The sequence below is a fragment of the Otolemur garnettii genome, unplaced genomic scaffold (genome assembly GCF_000181295.1).
Source record: "Otolemur garnettii isolate 467f Iridium unplaced genomic scaffold, OtoGar3 scaffold00136, whole genome shotgun sequence".
Lineage (NCBI taxonomy): Eukaryota > Metazoa > Chordata > Mammalia > Primates > Galagidae > Otolemur > Otolemur garnettii.
Window position 1 is genome coordinate 2,029,761 of NW_003852531.1, and position 19,391 is coordinate 2,049,151.

At 40.4% G+C, this 19,391-nt stretch overlaps 1 protein-coding gene across 1 annotated transcript in view; it reads left to right on the plus strand.

Annotated features, from left to right (window-relative positions):
* Positions 1 to 19,391, plus strand: part of CFAP61 (cilia and flagella associated protein 61) — a 307,795-nt gene that overhangs the window by 1,975 nt on the left and 286,429 nt on the right. The window contains exons 2-3 of the mRNA XM_003798465.2: positions 2,604 to 2,753; positions 18,019 to 18,169. Coding sequence (XP_003798513.1) covers positions 2,611 to 2,753; positions 18,019 to 18,169 — 294 coding nt within the window. The 5' untranslated portion in view covers positions 2,604 to 2,610. The remainder of the gene's footprint in view (positions 1 to 2,603; positions 2,754 to 18,018; positions 18,170 to 19,391) is intronic.

The window sequence follows — 19,391 nt, forward strand, 5'->3', positions numbered from 1 at the left end:
CTCCAAAATATATTTTAACAAAGTCAAATTTCACTATCCCTAAGTAAAATTTTATTGGAATGCTGTCATGTTCCTTTGTGTTTATTTTTTTTTTTAAACAGAGTCTCATTACATGGCCCTCAGTAGAGTGCTGTGGCGTCACAGCTCACAGCAACTTCAAACTCTTGGGCTTAAGCGATTCTCTTGCCTCAGCCTCCCAAGTAGCTGGGACTACAGGCGCCCACCACAACGCCCAGCTATTTTTGTTGTTGTTCTTGTTGCAGTTGTCATTGTTTAGCTGAACCCATCATCCTTGGTGCATGTGACTGGCGCTGTAACCACTGTGCTACAGGCGCTGAGCCTGCTTTAGTGTTTTCTACTTGCCATTGACGTTTTATAGTTTCACTACTATATATTTAGGGTTTATTTTTATATTTTGTGTCAAATATGAGGATTCATGTATTTCATCAATTCTAAAAATCCAGTCATTATTTTCAAACACTTCATTTATTCTTTTTGGAATTCCTGTAAGACAGATTTTTTTTTTTTATTCTGTCTTACATGTGTCTTAATTGTATTATGTATTTTCTCACTCTGTGTTGTCTTTCTAGATAATTTGTTCACAATCATTGTCCAGTTTATTCTCTTCCATCTTGTCTGTTTTAAACCCATCCAATTAGTTTAAATTTTAATAACCATATTTTCCATTTTTATTGTTTCTGTTCTTTTATATTGGTTAACCTGTTCTCTTCTCATGACTTTTATTCCTCTTTCTATACTTCTAATAATTATAAACATACTTGCTTTGTGGTCTCTTTCAGAGTCTATTATCTAAAGTTCTTGGTAACCCTCACACACAGTGTATGTTAGAATGCCATACCCATGTTGGTTAAGAATTTGGACTTCCCATAAGTTTTGTTTGTTTGTTTGTTTTCTTCCTAAAGTTTTGAGAGAGAAAGCTTATTTGTCATTTCTTTAGGCTGGTGGGTTTAATTTTTCTAGTCCTCCCACTCACCTCCTGCCCACCTTTCCCACTTTTCCAAAGTCTCAGTTGAATGCATGGTTTTAGTTTCGGTTCCATTGAAATGAGGCCTGTGATATCCCTGTTGAATGTTAAAACTTCCCCAGAGCCTGTATCAGATCCTATCTCTTCTTGAGCTGCTGCTAACAGCATCATTGCTACCTGGGTGGAGAATTTATCTTCCTTGCTCTCTTCCTTCTTTTCTTGTTTTTTTACCCCTACACTCAGCTTTTCAATTATGTTTCCTTATTTTGTTTTGTTCTGAGTTTTTATATACTTATATCATTAGTTTATATCATTATTCATAAACAAGATGTCTCATTCCAATTCTGCTTTTAAGTTAAAACCCAAACCAGCAATCACAATACTTATGGCTAGCTTTGACAGAAGTCATTATTAATTTCCCTGTCTTATCGTTTTCGCTGTTTTAAGATTATTAGCTAGTAGGTAATAAAATGATTTTCCCTGGCCAGACACAGTGGCTCATACCTATAATCCCAGCTACTTGGGAGGCTGAGGCAGCAGGATCACTTGAGGATAGCAGTTTTAGAACATCCTGGGCAACACAGCAAGACCCCAAGTCCGAATGTAAAATAAAATTTAAAAACGTAGTCAGGTGTGGTGGTGCTTGCCTGTAGTCCCTGCTTCTTAAGAGCCTGAAGTGGGAGGATCCTCTGAACCCAAGAGTTTAAGGCTGCAGTAAGCTGTGATCTCACTACTGTACTCCACCCTGGGCACCAGAGCAAGACCCTGTCTCTTTAAAAAAAAAAATGAATAAATAAAAATAAAATAAAATAGTTTTCCCTAAGAAGGAAGACAGGCAGGAAAGAATAGAGAGAAAAGCTAAGAAACAGACATACATTGGGGCATTGAGAGAGAGATGGAAATCATTTGTAAACTTATTTCTGCAAGCAGCATTTCTCAAAGTGTCTTTCTGGAGTATTAGACTCTTCACTATTATTATTGTTAGACATTCTGTTTAGAAAGGGTGTGGGAAAGGCTGAGTTATACAAAGAAAACAGGGCACTTTGTTACGGAACTTTTCAAAGACTTTACTGGGCATAGTGACCCACCAGGAAAGCCATGGGAAGCACTTCTTACATTTATTTGACCACAGAACATTTTTGGTCTCAAAATATCTCTTAAGTCTGCTGTCCTTCAGGACTCTAGTTTGGGGAACTCCATTTGGAACACAAGCAGCAGCTGCCAATATTTCCCCTGAAGCTCTTGACCACATGCCATGGTGGCCAATTAAATATAAGAGTTCACTGAATCCATTAATTATTCCTTTCAATATTTTTCAGTCCCATTGTCAGAATATTTTAAAGTGGTTTTGATGGAAACAAAGAATTCAGTTGTAGAAATTTCTAGACAGGCCAATTCTCGGAAACTTCATTTTCCTGTAGAGAAACATGTCAGCTGCTTTATAGTGACAGTTGTCACAGATTCTACCCAGGGGAAAATGCGTCTCTCCAGTGCTCCCATACCACATTCACCACGACTGTATGGAAATTGAATTAATGCTCAGTTTTATGTGTACTGGAACCAGAGTAATTTGCCACATCAGATTAACAGTGGACTATTTTCTCTCTTTTTCGGACAGGCTAAAAATGTCAGTACTTACTTCTCCAAGAGGAAAGGCAGAAATTGTTCACTGCCGAAGAACAGAATCACATGATATTTATTGTATTAAAAGCCTCATTAGAAAATTTACCCAGAAGCTGTTTGGGAGGATTAATATCATCTATCTTCTGTAAGTACATAGCTGAGTAAGCTCAAGAATGTTTATCAGCTTCATGACATGCCAGACATAGATCCCACTCCTTTGTCCTTGTGGTTCCCATGACAAGGAAGTGGGCAGCTCCCTGCACAGTGACAAAACGTGTAGCATGAAATCTCTGGAAACTGTGTCCTTGAACAACATGTAAACTGGAAAGGTTTCTCATGGGTTTTGGGTTCCAGCAAACTTGGGATCAAATCTCAACTTGGGGCATGGTGTTGGCTACCAGATTTTGAGAGTCAGACTCTGTACCTTGCCAACATTATTTCATTTAATTATCTTGCCACCTCTCTGAAGTAGCTACAGTTGTGCCCATTTCACAGATGAGAAGAGGAGGCCGGCCCACAGCCAAGCAGTGAGAGGCCAAGTGTGGATTTGCTCTTAAACATTGCCATTAAAATTGTCTTCTAAACTTTAAAATGTGCATAAATTATTTTCTTAAAACATCTTTTTTCTCTCTGTTTATAGACTTTCTGTAGACATCAGAATGTAAATACCTTTTAATCTGTCCTCGTGTTTTTTTTGGACATAGGTTCTTGCTCTATTATCCGGGGTGAAGTGTAGTGATGCAATCATAGCTCACTGCAGTCTTGAACTCCTGGGTTCAGTGATCCACCCTTCTCAGCCTCTGGAGTAGCTGAGACTACTGGCACATGCCACCATGACCAGAAAAATTTTTTTTCATTTTTTTAGAGATGGTGGGGGTGGGGCATCTTGCTATATTGTCCATGCTGGTCTCAAGCTCCTGGCCTGGAGCAATCCTCCCAAGTCTCTGGGATTTCAGGTGTGAGCCACTGTACCCAGCCTGTTCCTCATTATTTTTATTAAAAATATGAGATAGGGCTCGGCACCTGTGACTCAAGCAGCTAAGGCGCCAGCCACATACACCTAAGGTGGCGGGTTCGAATCCAGCCTGGGCCCGCCAAACAACAATGATGGCTGCAACCAAAAAATGGCCAGGCATTGTGGCGGGCGCCTGTAGTCCCAGCTACTTGGGAGGCTGAGGCAGGAGACTCGCTTGAGCCCAGGAGGAGTTGGAGGTTGCTGTGAGCTGTGATGCCATGGCACTCTACCCAGGGGGATAGCTTGAGGCTCCTGTCTCCAAAAAAAAAAAAAATATGAGATAGTTTAGTATTTTGGATTTCAAAAAGCTTCATATCAAATACAATTAAAATATTAGTAAACTGAGACCAACCTAAGACATTACAGTCTGTAGTTGCTGCTTACCAAGCTGCTAAGTATGATATAAATGAGCACAATTTTAGTGGAAGGAAGTAGCAAAGTATATATAAAATGCTTTAAAAATTTATATACCAGAGAACCCTCAGAAAACTCAAGCTAGACCTCTCATTTGACCCTGCAATCCCATTACCGGGCATCTACCCAGAAGGAAAAAAATTCTTTTATTGTAAGGACACATGCAGTAGACTGTTTATTGCAGCTCAATTTACAATCGCCAAAATGTGGAAACAGCCTAAATGCCCACCAACCTGAGAATGGATTAACAAGCTGTGGTATATGTATACAATGGAATACTATTCAGCCATTGAAAAAATGGAGACTTTACAGCCTTTGTATTAACTTGGATGGAAGTGGAACACATTATTCTTAGTAAAGCATCACAAGAATGGAGAAGCATGAATCCTATATCCTTCATATCCCAAGTTTGATATGAAGACAATTAATGACAATGATATGGTGGGGGAATGGGAGAGCAGAGAGAGAAAGGAGGGTGGGGTGGGGGAAGGGGAGAGCAAAGAGAGAGAAGGAGAGAGGGGGTGGGGTCTTAGTGTGTGACACACTTTTCCGGGACAAGACACAATTATAAGAGGGACTTTGCCTAACAAATGCAATCAGTGTAACCTGGTTTCTTGTACCCGCAATTAATCCCCAACAATTAAAAAAAAAGAGGTAAAAAAAATTATATACCAAAGAAATGATTCCAAGTTTTGGCTTATAGTGGACTAAATACCTTAATGATGTCCACTGGATGGGAACAACTGAAATGTTGACATTCACATACACACAAACATAAAAGCTAAGTACTGTACAGAAAACATTATCACATTGAAATCAGAAACCTTATGAGAAGTAGAAACCAGTACCAGCATTCTTCTTGAAGATTTTTGCCACATTCTAGAAACTTCATGTTTCCATTTTGACAGCTTTGCAAAGAACAGTAGATAACTACTCCCTCCACCTAAGGAGGAAATATCCCTTTGTATAAATCAGGGATCTAACCTGTATGGATGAACAAATAAACCCACTAAATAAAAATGGACAGCCTGGAGTGGAGAGGGATACAGTCTCTTCTGAGAATTCATGAGCACATGTTGATTTGAGATCCATGTTAATTATTTGTGTGGTCCCCTAAAACATCAAGTGGAGAATTTAATTAAAAATGGCCACAGGTTAACAGTGTGTCAAGAGACTGGCTGAAATAAATGCAGATCAGCTCTGAAGGGAAATAGCTTCAGATCAGACTTCCAGTAATACCTACAGATGAATTTCTAGGGAACATGAGCTCACAGTCAAAAATAATAAATACACAAGGAAATGTGTATCATTAGTGGAAACCAGTAAAAACAAAACTCTCAAAGATTTTAAATATTAAGTTATACAAAAAATATAACATAACTATGTTTACTAAACAAAAAGGTAAGTTTAACAAGATGGTCCAAGATTAAAAAGATCATAAAAGTGAATAATCAGGTTTGAACAAAAGTAAAATAAACCATCTAGAAATGAAAATATAATTGATGTTAAAAGCAGCTGATGAATTATACATCATTATAGACACAGTTGAAGACATAAGTAATGAGCTAGAGGATCAATGCCAATAAATTATCTAGAATTGAGCACAAAGAGGAACAAAAGATAAGAATAGAACATGGGGCCTGTTCTCCTTAGACTTCTAGAAGGAGGTAACAGGAAGGCAGAGTTAATATTTGAAGAGAGAATGGCTGAGAATTTTTCAGAATTGTTGGGAAGCCCCAATTCTTAGATCCAGAAAACTCATTGAATCCCAAACAGGATAAATACATAATTAAATCTGCAACTAAATGCATTGCAATGAAAAAGAAAAATATCACAGCTAAAAAGATCTGAAAATTAATCAGAGAAAAGGCAAATTATCTGCAAAGAACTAATGCTAGCCATAATGATAGCCAGAAGACAGTAGAATACCTTCAGGATTGTAGAGAAAGTAATGATTTAGAATTATATATTCAGCAAAACAATTTTTCAGGACCTATGGGGAAATAAGTGCATTTTCTGCCCAAACTGAGATAGTTTATCTCTGGACTCTGCATAAAGGAAATCCTTGAGAATACACTCTCAAAGAAGGAAAAATATCTCAGCTAGAAAGCTCAAAACACAAGAAGGAATGTAAAAAAAAATATATATATATGGGCAAAAATGGGGATAGATCTAAGAAAAAATATGACTTGTATAAGACAATAATTATAACTAATTTGTGAAATATAGATCATATGTTAAAGCTAAAATGTAGGACAAATACAACATATAAATTGGGGGAAGCATGACCAGAATGGCAGTAATCTTCAGTTTTTATTTAAGAGGAGAATGTGGGCTCGGCGCCTATAGCTCAACAGGCTAAGGCGCCAGCCATGTACACCTAAGGTGGCGGGTTCGAATCCCCAGCCCGGACCCGCCAAACAACAATGACGGCTGCAACCAAAAAATAGCCGGGCTTTGTGGCGGGCGCCTGTGGTCCCAGCTACTTGGGAGGCGGAGGCAGGAGACTCGCTTGAGCCCAGGAGTTGGAGGTTGCTGTGAGCTGTAATGCCAGGGCCCTCTACCCAGGGGGACAGCTTGAGGCTCTGTCTCAAAAAAAAAAAAAAAAATTTAAGAGGAGAATGTGATAGGTAGCATGTGAAGAGGTTTCCCTTCCCTCCCTCTGGTGAACCCTTGTTGAGTCCCTTATTTAGGTACTGATCACTCCCTTCTCACACTGAATTAGGGCTGGCCCTTTAAACAAAGGAAAAGCAGCAGGAGTGATACTCTATAATTTCAAGTTGTAAGAAGTCTTACAACTTCCATTGGGTCTCTTGAAATGCATCCTCTCAGAACCTTATTGATAAAAGCTCAAATCAGATGACCACATGCAGGTGCTTCATCCCACTGCCTGGGCTGAGCTCCCAGCCAATAACCACCATCAGCTGCAATGCATGTGATTGAGCCGTTTAGACGTTGAGTCTTCAGGTGACTTTGTAGCCACAGTTTGACTACCGTCACATAAGAGATCCCACACAAAAACTGCCCAGTCAAACCCAGTCAACTCATGCAATTGTGAAAGATGATAAGTTGTTGCTTTAAGCCTCCAAGCTTTAGGATGGTTTATTACATCAGCTGATAACTGAAACAGAAAGTGAAAACTTTGTTAGGAATTTATGTTAACATGGGTAAGGGAATCATTAAAAAAATAAAGAGATTAAAGCTTCTGATCTATAGAGGGAAAATGGCATGAGAAATCAAAAACAAACCCTGAATCTAAAAAAGGGCAAGAAAGGGGGAAGAAAAAAAGAAATAAAAAACAAGGGATGTATTAAAATCACATAAGAAGAGGATAGAAAAAGTTCAACTATATCAGTAATCTTAATTGCTTTTGGACAAAATTCTTCAGTTAAAAGATGAAGATCAACAGATTGGCTCAAAACAAAACAAAACACAATCATATTTTATTTATGAAACATACCTAAAATATAACGTCACAGAAATATTTAAAGCCAAAGTATTGGGAAAAAAGATAAGACAACCAAAATATCATCCAGAAAAAGCGGAGGAGGCTGGTTTTCTATAACATTAGCAGACGTCATAGACTTTAGGGCAAAAACCATCACTACAGATAAAGAGGGTCACTATGTAAGATACAATGTTTAGTTCTTGATGAGGGAGTTGTGACAGCTTTAAATTTATATGCTCCTCCTAACACAGTCCCAAAATATATAAAGCAAAAATCACTAGAACCAAAAGTTAAAATAGACATATTCACCATCAGAATGGCAGGTTTTGGCTCGGCGCCTATAGCTCAACCGGCTAAGGCGCCAGCCATGTACACCTAAGGTGGCGGGTTCGAATCCCCAGCCCGGACCCGCCAAACAATGACGGCTGCAACCAAAAAATAGCCAGGCGTTGTGGTGGGCGCCTGTGGTCCCAGCTACTTGGGAGGCGGAGGCAGGAGACTCGCTTGAGCCCAGGAGTTGGAGGTTGCTGTGAGCTGTAATGCCATGGCACTCTACCCAGGGGGACAGCTTGAGGCTCTGTCTAAAAAAAAAAAAAAAAAAAGAATGGCAGGTTTTAATATATCTCTCTTAGTGAATGGGATATCAAGCTACTAAAAATTCGTAACTATATAAAAGATTTCAGCAATTACATATTCAAAGAACATGATCTAATGGACCTCTGTAGAATACTGTACCCAATATTGGAGAAAACCTTGTCAGATAAATGGAAACATGTAGACCAGTGGTTCTCAACTTGTGGGTCACAGCAATAGGAAGGTTGAGAACCACTGTGTTAGACCATCTGTCTGTTAGGCCATAAACTTCAGTGCTCACTCAACACGTTTCAGTGCTGAGTATCATCCATAACACATTCTTCCACCATAGTGCAATGGAGTTAGAAATCAGTAACAAAAAGATAGCCAGGAAACCCCCATATATTTGAATATTTTCAAATACAGTTATAAATACTCATGGGTCAAAAAAGAAATCAAAATAAAAATTGGAATATAGTAAGGGTTGAATGAAAATTAAAATATATTTTAATGTATTTTAGTTATATATTAAATTTGTTTAATTACATATAGTTATATATTAGATTTAATTGTATATTATGTATACAATTATAACATATTAACTGTATTATACTATCATATATTAAATATGCCTACTTATGTAAATATAAATAGATTACATATAAAATATGTACATTTAAATTTATGTAATGCAACTGAATCAGGTGTGGAAATTTATTGCATTGGAGGATCCAGTGTTTCCCTGTATTCCCCAGGCCTCTGTCTCCTTCCCCTGCTATAGTCCCCAGCTGGGGTAGAAGCAGGGCTGTCCTGGTCCCAGGCCCAGTCTTTACAATGTTCTGGCAGCAGCAAGAGACACATGAGGCCTTCAGGCCACTCACTCCCAGGTGTTGGTTTTCCGCAAGCCTGACAGTCAGCACGTCCCTCGGTATTTGAACCCTGAATGCTTCCGGCCTGACCCTAATCCCAGCTCTGCTTGGTAGCTTTCGATTCGTGCTCTTTGGAGCTTTATGCCACCATGTAAGAAGTCTGGCCACTGTGCTGGAAAGACCATGTGGAGAAGCCACCTGGAAAAGCCACATCATGAAGGGAAGGGGAGCAACTGTGTGGAGGAGCTTTGCAGAGCCCGTCCAAGGGCAAGAAGGAAAGCCCAGCTCAACCTTCCCAGCAAACCCCGGCCCAAGACGTGAATGAAAAAGCCATCTTGGACGTTCTTGCCCCAGAAGATATCCCTACTATACCCTACCAGAATTTCTCACCCATGGAGTCATGAGCAAATAGAGCAGCTACTACATTTGGGATGGTTTGTTATGCAGAAATAGATGAGCAAAACAGCAGGTCTTAGAGGGAACTTACAATCTTAAGTGCGTAGGGTGGAAGATAAGGAAGGCCTGAAACAGTCTGAGTTAACCTCTAAGCTACAACAAAAACTGTAGAGTCAACTCAAAGAAAATAGAATAAAGGAAAGAAAGGATGAGAAGACATGAATGAAATAGAGAGCAAGCATCTGGTAGAGAGTAAGCAAAGCCATGTCAGTTCTTTAAAAATGCTAAAGAAAGGAAAAGATTCTGACAAGATTAATCAAAAGAAAAAGAAAACCTGTCGAAAGAATGTGAAAAGGATGTAACTACAGAAGTTTCAGAGATTGAACAGTTAATAAAAAGGCACTATAAATGCACAATTCCTTAACCAAATCCCATAAGACCAGTGGTTCAGAATTCAGAATTTTTGAAATCAATTCCATGCATTGATCAAATATTGAACTCCTCTAGCAAGGACTAGAGCAGTTCCTGTAATCACATACATTAATACTTCTGTGGCAGAAATGTAAGAATATTCTCTAAATGGTCAAGACTATAGAGTAACGTCACTTAAAGTCCAATTTTGCTGCCAGATGATAAACTATCAGTTTTCGGAGTTTTGTGGATTTTGAGGTCATTAGGAACCTATTTAAAAAACTTCATGTCAATAAATTTAAAAACATAAGTTCCTAGGAAAATAAAGTTTCTTACAATCAATGAACATAACAGGCGACAGAAACCCACTAAATTGGATCAGTAATTTTATTTTATTTATGTATGTATGTATTTATTTATTTATTTTGAGACAGAGCCTCAAGCTACCCCCCTGGGTAGAATGCTGTGGCATCACAGCTCACAGCAACCTCCAACTCCTGGGCTCAAGCGAGTCTCCTGCCTCAGCCTCCCAAGTAGCGGGGACCACAGGCGCCTGCCACAACTCCTGGCTATTTTTTGGTTGCAGCCGTTATTGTTGTTTGGCGGGTCCGGGCTGGGGATTCGAACCCGCCACCTTAGGTGTATGTGGCTGGAGCCATAGCCACTTGAGCCACAGGCACCGAGCCGGATCAGTAATTTTGAATCCTCCTACCAATAAAATAGCAGACACAGGTGCTTTTACAAGGTACTTCTACCAAGCATTCAAGGATTAGTTACATCCCAACTGAATCAAGCTTCCTGGGAGTAGAAAGACAGAGAATACTTTCGAGCTTTCGTTATGAGGCAAGCATAATGATAGTGTCAAAATCAGACATGGGACATGTAGTAGCTCCATTTTCAGTTTTTTGAGTAACCGCTTTACTGCGCCCCATAGTGGTTGCACTAACTTACATTCCCACTGACAGTGGACGAGGCTCTTTCTCCACATCCTTGCTGGCATTTGTTACTGCCTGTCTTTTTGATAAAAGCCATTTTGTCTGGGTAGGTGATGTCTCTCGTAGCTGAGGTTTGTCTTTCTCTGGTGACTGACGCTGTGGAGCATTCTTCACAAACCCATTGACCATCCGTATCTCCTTCTGAAATGTCTATTCAGATCCATCGCCTATTTTTAAATTGAATTATTTTTCCTATCGAGTTGGAGCTCCTGTGGATTCTAATTATTAATTCCTTATCAGATGGGTAGCTTGCTAATATTTCTCCCTTTTGTGGGTTGTCTCTTTGCTTTGCTGTGTGTAAGCTTTTCAGCACGATGCAATCCCATGCGTCCAATTCTGCTCAGGTTGCTTGTGCTTCAGGGTTATTACTCAAGAAGTCTTTGCCCAGATCAGTGTCCTGAAGCATTTCCCAATGTTTTCTTTTAGTCATGTAATAATTTCAGGTCTTAGATTGAAATTTTTAATCCATTTTGATTTTATTTTTAAATATGGCAAGAAATACGGGTCTACTTTCACTCTGCATATCCATCTTCCGCAGCACCGTTTATGGACGAGACTGTCCTTTCTCCACTGTATGTTCTTGGCAATTTTATTGAAGATAAGCTCACTAAATGTCTGAATTTATTTCTGTTTTCTCTATTCTGCTACCTTGGGCTGTTTGTTTTTATGCTAGTTCCGTGCTCTTTTGGTTACTGCACATATGTCTCTGTGGTATAATAGGAAGTTAGATAATGTGATTCTTCCTGTTTTGCTCTTTTTGCTCAAGACAGCTTTGGCTGTTCTGGATCTTTTGTGGCTCCATATAAGTTTTAGGATTATGTTTTCCACTTGTGTAAAGAATGTCATTGTATTTTGATGAGGATTGCGTTGAGTCTCTGACTGCCTTGGGTAGTGTGGGCATTGTAATAATATTGGTTCTTCTAATCTATGAACATAGATCTTGTTTGAGTATGTCATCTTCAATTTCTTTCATCAATGTTTTATAGTTTTTATTACAGAATCTTTCCACTGCTAGGTATATATATCCAAGAAAAGGGAATTCAGTATATTGAAAAGATAACTGCACACCCATGTTTACTGCAGCACTGTTCACAATACTGAAGATTTAGAATCAACCTAAGTGTCCATCAGTGGGATGAATGGATAAAGAAAGTGTGGTACATTTATACGATAGAATATTATATGGCCACGAAGAGAATGAAATCCTGCCATTTGCAACAACATGGCAGGATTTGGAGATGGAACCGGAGGGCATTATGTTAAGTGAAAATAAGCCAAGCACAGAAAGACAAATCTCACATGTTTCACTCATATGCAGGAGTCTCATGGAGGCAGACTAGAATGCTGGTTATCAGAGGCTGGAAAGGGTAACAGGGAGGAGGAATAAATTGGGTATGATTAATGGGTACAAAAATACAGTTAGATAGATAGAATGAACAATATTTGATAGCATGACAAAGTGACTATAATCACTGAGGTAGGTATACTTCAAAATAATAAAGTGGAATTGGCTTGTTCTTAACACAAAGAAATGGTAAGTGCCTGAGGTGGTGAATCCCCCCAATTTCTCTGATTTGATTAATTCACGTCATATGCCTGATTCAAAACATCACACATACTTCGTAAATACAGCTATTATGTACCCATAATGATTAAAAATAAATTTAAAAAAATCAGACAAAGGAACAACAAGAAAGGAAGGTTAACAGCCAATCTCACATTGAAAGAGAAATGAAAACTATGTGCAATCTTGCTCATGAACATAGATATAAAAATTCTAAAGAAAACATTAGGAAAAGAATCTAGTAATGAACCAAAAAGATAATATATCATTACCAAGATGAATTGATCTTGGAATTCAAAGTTGGTTTAATATTAGAAAATCGATTAGCCTACTTCAAAGGAAAAACAATTATGTAATCATCTCAATCAACAAAGGAAAAACATTTGACCAAATTCAACATTTATTCTTAGTAATCATAAAATGAGAATATAAGAGAACTCCTATAACATGCCAAAGCTACTTATCAAAATCTTTACAAATACCATAAATAATGATAAAATATTAAAGAATTCCTTTCACTGTAGTGAATGAGGATGTCTCTTGTCATGGCTTCTCTTTTACATTGAACTGGAGATTCTAGCTATGGTGGTAACAAAGAAAAATAAATAAAATATATTAGGATTTGAAAGGAAGAAATAAAAATTGCCAGTATTTGTAGATGATATTTTTTCTCTGTAGAAAATTAGATGAAATATATAAACAAATTGCTAGAATTAATGCAAAAGTTTAAAGTTGCTGGTTACTAGAGCATTAAACAAAAACTAATTGCACTTTTATTTACTAGTAATGAACAGTTAGGAAACATTTTGCTATTTACATTCATGCTAAAAAGTATCAAGTACCTAGTGGTAAAACTGACAAAACAACCAAGCCCATCATGGGGTCAATTGTCAATTATTAAAAGACATTAAGGAAAACCTAAATCCAGCAGTCCCCTTACAGGAGCGGAATGTGTTCAAGCTCCCCAGAGGATGCCTGAAGCAAGGCTAGGACGATACCGAGTCAGACTGTGTTTCTCTCCAGGTCTTTGGCCTACAGATTTAAGGCCTTTCCGTAATAACTAAGCACTTATCCTGCACCATAGCCTTAACCTTTGCAGTTTGAGGTGGGACAAAAAAACTGGCATGGATTTCTTTTTCCAGCTTCATAGTTCCACAGATTGAAGATTTGTTCTTATTGTAGATCTTAGCAATCTCACTTTACAATTTTTTCCTTATTAGGTGGAGAATTTTCACCTCTTCACTTAACAGAAGCACTTTATGGCCTTTTTTTTTTTTTTTTTGGAATATCCAAATTACCAGCATAACTACTGTTGTGCTTTGGAGCCACTATTCAGTCAAGTAACAGTGACTTGAACCCAAGAACTATAATATCAGGCAGTCAATCTGAACACCAAGATGGCTACGAGGGGAGGAAGGGGTGGCAGGATGCCCAGCATGGGTCCACTAGACAGAGGCATAGTTCATGTCCAGGAGTGCTGGAGCCAGACAGCCCAAGGTTTCATCACATTCCCAGAGCAGCCCATGTTGCAACACTTACCAACAGTTTATTTCTGGAATTTTCCATTTAATATTTTCTGATTATGTTTGACCACAGGTAACTGAAACTATGGACCATAAAACTGTGGATAAGGGGGTCTACGGTAAATCAACAGGTATACCACATTTTGGATAGACAGATTCAATATTACAAAGTCAATGCCCCCACCCAATCAAAATCCTAACAGCATTATTTGTTGACCTTGGTAATATGAGTCTAAGTTTATATGGGAAAGCAAAGGATCAGGATAATCTGCAAGAAGAAATATAAGGTAGGAGACGGGCTGACGAATGGCTGCAGGTATAGCAATCAGGACAGTGTGGTGATGCAATTGACAGAAGGCGGGTGGGCCGGGGTCACGACCCCAGAAACCAACACGTCTATGAAATCTTGATGACGACTGAGGTCAGCACGGGCAGATCCGTGGGAAATGATGTGCCATTCAATGAATGATGCTGGGACAATTTGTTATTCACATGGGAAAGACCAACGTGATGTCATACAAAATAAAAACTCAATTCTGGGTAAAATTATGATATAAATATAAAAAATGTCCAACATCATTGACAGAACCTCCTGGATTTCAAATTCATTCATCCAGCTTCCTGGAGGCCGCCACTCCTCCTTGATACTTGGAACCTGGCATGATCTTCCTCTGCCTTCAGTCCCCCCCCCAACACCTTCTCCATCTCAGCAACTTCAGCCTTCCCTTTGCTGAGACCCCAAATGTGGTGCCATCTTCCTGCTTTCTGTCACATCCCATGTGGGCTAAGGCTGTCAGCTCTGCCTAGCCTGACAGGAGGGCCAGACGACCCGCTGTCCCTGGGATCCCCGATTCTTTCTCAGCCTTCAAGAGCCCACCTTTTTATGGGCTCTGCAGAAGATGGGATGCAGAGGTGGGGTGTGAGCAGCTGGAGCCTTTCTACGGAAATTCTCCAAAAAGCTCACCCAGATCTGTTTTCTCGAGTCCTAGACACAGTCACATTCTAGTTGCCTGAAAGTTTAACCTTTGAACAGCCAGGTATTTCAGCAGGCAAGCTTATATTTCTGCTGAGTCTTGGAGTGATTGTGAGGGTACCTCAAATTCACATGTATCATGTGTTTATATTTCTGATTTGACAGAAAGGAAAGTATAATTTGTATCATGTTGGAGGGCAGTAGCAAAAAAAATAGTATGTTAAAAAGGGATCTTTATAAATTAAAAAGTTGGGACCTACCTTAGAAGCCAGCATATATTCAGATGTAAAAGCAAATTTACATGTTCATGAATGACCTGGAGCTTCCAGAAAGCTGCTACCAAGCCCAGGTAATCTTCTATTTTAGATTAGGTTAAGTCCTGTCCCCGGGCCAATCCATCCCAAAGATTTAAGAACTTACTTTATAGGGATTTCGAAGAAATGATGGCTCTTTTTAGGTCTCTTTGTCTGGTTTTGTTTTATTGACTGGCTGCTGAATCACAGAGAACTGATCTCACATGACCATATGGCTAGATTTTTAAAAAAGTAGAAAATGAGGAGAATGGGCATAGCAGATGAGTTGGGAACAAGCTGAAAGAATCCCCCATGTTGAACGCAGATATCCCAGTGGCAATGGAGCAGGTGGAACACGCACCCAGGTTGCCGTTCCCTGTGTGACAGGTGCAGGGAAACTGCGGGCTCCTCTTCTTTGGTTAAACTAAGCAAAAAGGGGGATATTATTTCACCAATATTTCCATCAAGTATAGTTACAGAAAATAAGTTTTGGTTGTATTTGGAAAACTTCCTAACCCAGATGAATAAATGAGAAATTACTGTAATGAAAAGATCTATAATTTCTATTGTGTATGAAACATTTGTATTAGTAGGGTTCTTTTAGTTTGGACTTGACTTCTTACTCTGAACAGTTTAAAATCCAAGTTTTAAAATATGTCTTCTTTCTGAGGTTTTCTTCCCCATCTCTCCCTCCTTCTCCCTCCATGATTTTTATCTGTCCTTTAGAGAACCAAATGGCTAAGAGGTGATAAGGAGTAGAAAGTAAATACACAAAAGGATAATGCCACAGAAGTTAATTTTTACAATCAGCTATTTGGAAATCGTAGTCTGTTTTCCCACTGAAACAAAGTAATTCATGGCTGGCTTCCCAGGCCAGCCCACAGAAGTTATTTAATCTGCAGTGTCTGTCCAGTATAGTACTATGCTAATAGCACTGTAGACCCCAACCTCCATCCTAAGGTTCCCATGGACAAATGCATTCCAAGTTTGAATTGGGATTCTAGGAACACATTGTCATGTGCTTTCCTGAAGACTTGGTGGCTGCCTGTCACTAGTTTCTGCCTGTCTCGTCCTCCTAGCACTGTCATCAGAGCTTGCATGCATGGGATCTTGTGCCATGGGCACCTTCTCATCTGAATTAGAGGGAGAACTCTCAGCAGAGAGTCCCAGGAGCCCAAAAGCTGGAGGAAGCTGTCTCAGGGTGAGAGAGAGTCAAGGGCTTCAGTGACAATTTGTAGGGCTACACCCTCCTGCTAAAGGGTCCCCTGTGTGTCTAGAAACCAGGGGGACAATCTGCTCCTCCTTTCATTGATAGCCAGTGCTTGGGCAGGACCCTTGGGCCAAGTGCACCCCTGGCTCATCCTCCTGGGGCTGTGGGTGTGATCAGACATGGCTGCCTATAACTTTCTGTGAGAGGGGACAGTAAGTGGCCGTGGGCACTGAGACTGATGTCCTGAGCACCCCATTTCCCAAAGGTGCTGGTATATCTGGTGCCATACCAATGCTCAGGTTGCTCTTTCCTGATACATGATGAAAAATTTTTGTTTTAAATGTTGTATCTTTATTTTTACACTTACCTTTTATTTATAGCAAGGGATACTGGTTTTCCATTTCTTATTAAAATATTCTTTAAGCCAAAATTGAATTGATTTAGAGAATAAAAAATGAAATTTGAGAAGTGCATGTATGTGAGAGACTGCTATTTGGTGACCTGCACTAATAAAATGATAGACCGTCAAGTGGGGAAAAGCAGCTACAAATAGCATGGTCTGTGTGGTTCCGTCGTTTAAAAACACACAAAGTGCATTTTAACACGAAGTCACCCTCAACAGCAGAGAAATCTGGAGACATAGAAACCAAAGTGTTGGTCATCTGTGGGTGGGGGTATTAAAGGCGGGTATTCTATTTTTTTTTTCTCTCTTGCTTGTATTTTCTCGTTTTTGCCTCACTGACAATGTTTCCCTTTTATTGTTTTCCCCACCATCTCTCCCCTCCTCCATCAGTTATGTTTTCTTCTGCCTTATTCTGCTCAAGAAGGAAAATGGGGCAACTCCTGCATCATTTTTTGAAAGAATATTTCAATCATTTTTCCTCCAACTTAATGATAAGCAATAGAATACATGTTGCTGAAAAAGTGAAGACTTTGTTTAAGTTTATGCACGAATGGCCTTTCGTGTAGTAAATGGTGTGCATCTCTACGTGATGGCTCTTACTGTCTGGATGGGACAGAGTAGCTGCTGGTGGATCATCAATGCCGTCCCTCTGCGACAACCTCTGGAGTGAGAGTTGGCTGGCCTGCCTCTCCTCCCAGGTTTTTGTGAACTCGCTGGGTTGCCTTAGCTTATGCATGACCCCTCTGAGTCTCCACTCCTGCAGATGGATCAGGTGGTATCTCAGATGCTGAGGCTCTGTATGAATCAGTTAGCTCAGCGACCTAGGGCTCAGGGCAGGGCAGCTATACTCTTAGAGTTGTGGCACTGCACAGGTGCCATTCATCCCAGTTTGTCCAGGAAATGCCTTTTTCTTTTTTAAGCACTGATAGTCCTATATCCTGTGTATCTCACTCCGTCCTGGGCACAGACAGACTTTCGGCCACTCTCACTAGGTATGTTCAGGCTGACACAGTGGTATTGACAACGGAGCAAATGGGGGAAACTGTGCAGTCCAGTCTTTCCCCCGCCAGTCTCCTGGGGAAGAGTACTAGACGCTTACCGTCAGGGGTATAGGACCTTCCTGGGAAACGTGATTTAAAATGAAAACTTCATTGATAGCACTGGTTGTCCTGAGAAATCCACTCCCAAAGTTGCTGAACATCATTCCCGACCGCAGATTATCAGACATCGTATTCCAGTAGCCAAAGGGAGGAGAAAACTGCACGTTCTTATCTCACTTTTGGTAATTTTATTCACGGTTGCGATTCTAATCACTTTTCACAGAGAAAAGGCAAACCTTGCCATAACTCTCTGCAATGACAAGGAGGAGATCATGGCTCAGGGCACCTTCCTGGACTATCCCAACTGGAATGTTGCCAAGCAGGACGACTGGGTGTCAGTGTTCCGGGAGCTCGACAGCGATCTCCCATGCACGGTAAGAAACCCTGCACAGAGCTTACCACAACAGCCTGAATTTTGAAGGGAAGTCTTGGAATTATATCTTTGCAGACTTGGCACTGAGCAGTCCAAAACTCTTACCAAAAGTGTCTGACATCATGACAGTTAAAGCTGGGGTTAGCTGGTGGGGAGGGGAGGACAGGAGGGCTGAGAGTAAGGCCAGAGGGGAAAGGGAAGGGTGGGCAGTAGCCAAATCAGTCTGCCGCTGGCAAGGGCCAGATCACGCTCCCTAATGAGGGCCGAGGGTAGGAAGCAGTGGCAGTGTCAGACGTGTGCTCCGTGTTTCATGTTGTTCCCCAGGCTTCCGTGTCCGAGGTCTTTGATATGCTAGGAGGGCACCTGTCATCTACACATTTGCCCTTGTAATAAGGACGACAGAGCCTCAGACTTAGCCACATTCTATGACTTTCAAAGTGCCCTCACAGATTTTGGCTCATTTGATGTCTTCCAGCTGAAGGCACTTGACAACCTGTTGGGCCCAGGCTAACAGGAGCAGGTTAGTAGTTCCCCGGAGTCCGGCCTGGGAACCTGATGCCAAGCCAGAGCTCTGCCTGCATGTGGCCTGCCGGAGCCAGGCCAGGAACTGGTCCCAGTTTCTGCTGAGTGCCAGGGGCTGCAACTCTTGACTAGTGTTCTTGTCGGTTGGTGGAATTCAGCATCCTGTCCCCAGAGCCCTGATGTCAGAGGATGGAAGGCCAGATGAGTGAATTCACCCTCCCACTGTGCCTATGTGGGCGCGCACACACCCCCTAAGCAAATTGTCTTTTGTGCTCCTTTCTACCCCTGCCACCCCACACCCAACTTCATTGGCAGAAAAATTATACCAAACTCAGAAATAGGCCAAAAATATTCCTCAGTCCAGTGCTTGTGCCTCTTACCTTCTCCTGAGCAGCTACGTGGCCGTTCTGTGGGGACAGCAGTTCACTGGTAGACTTTTATCCATTTGGATGTAAATAATTCCCATCTGGTGAAAGAGCTTGCTTCACGGGTTACGGTTTATGGCCTTCTAGGACTTTAACCATTTTGTGTTTAACCCAACAATATTATTCTTATATCCCCTTATTAAATCTCCAGAACCATCCAGCTCTTCAAGTATAGGGAATTGATTTTGTCATCTCATTAATTGATGAGTTGGAGTTGAATGAATCTCTGGCACATGTTCATTTCGTATTTGCATTAGGGTTATGATTTTGCCTTTT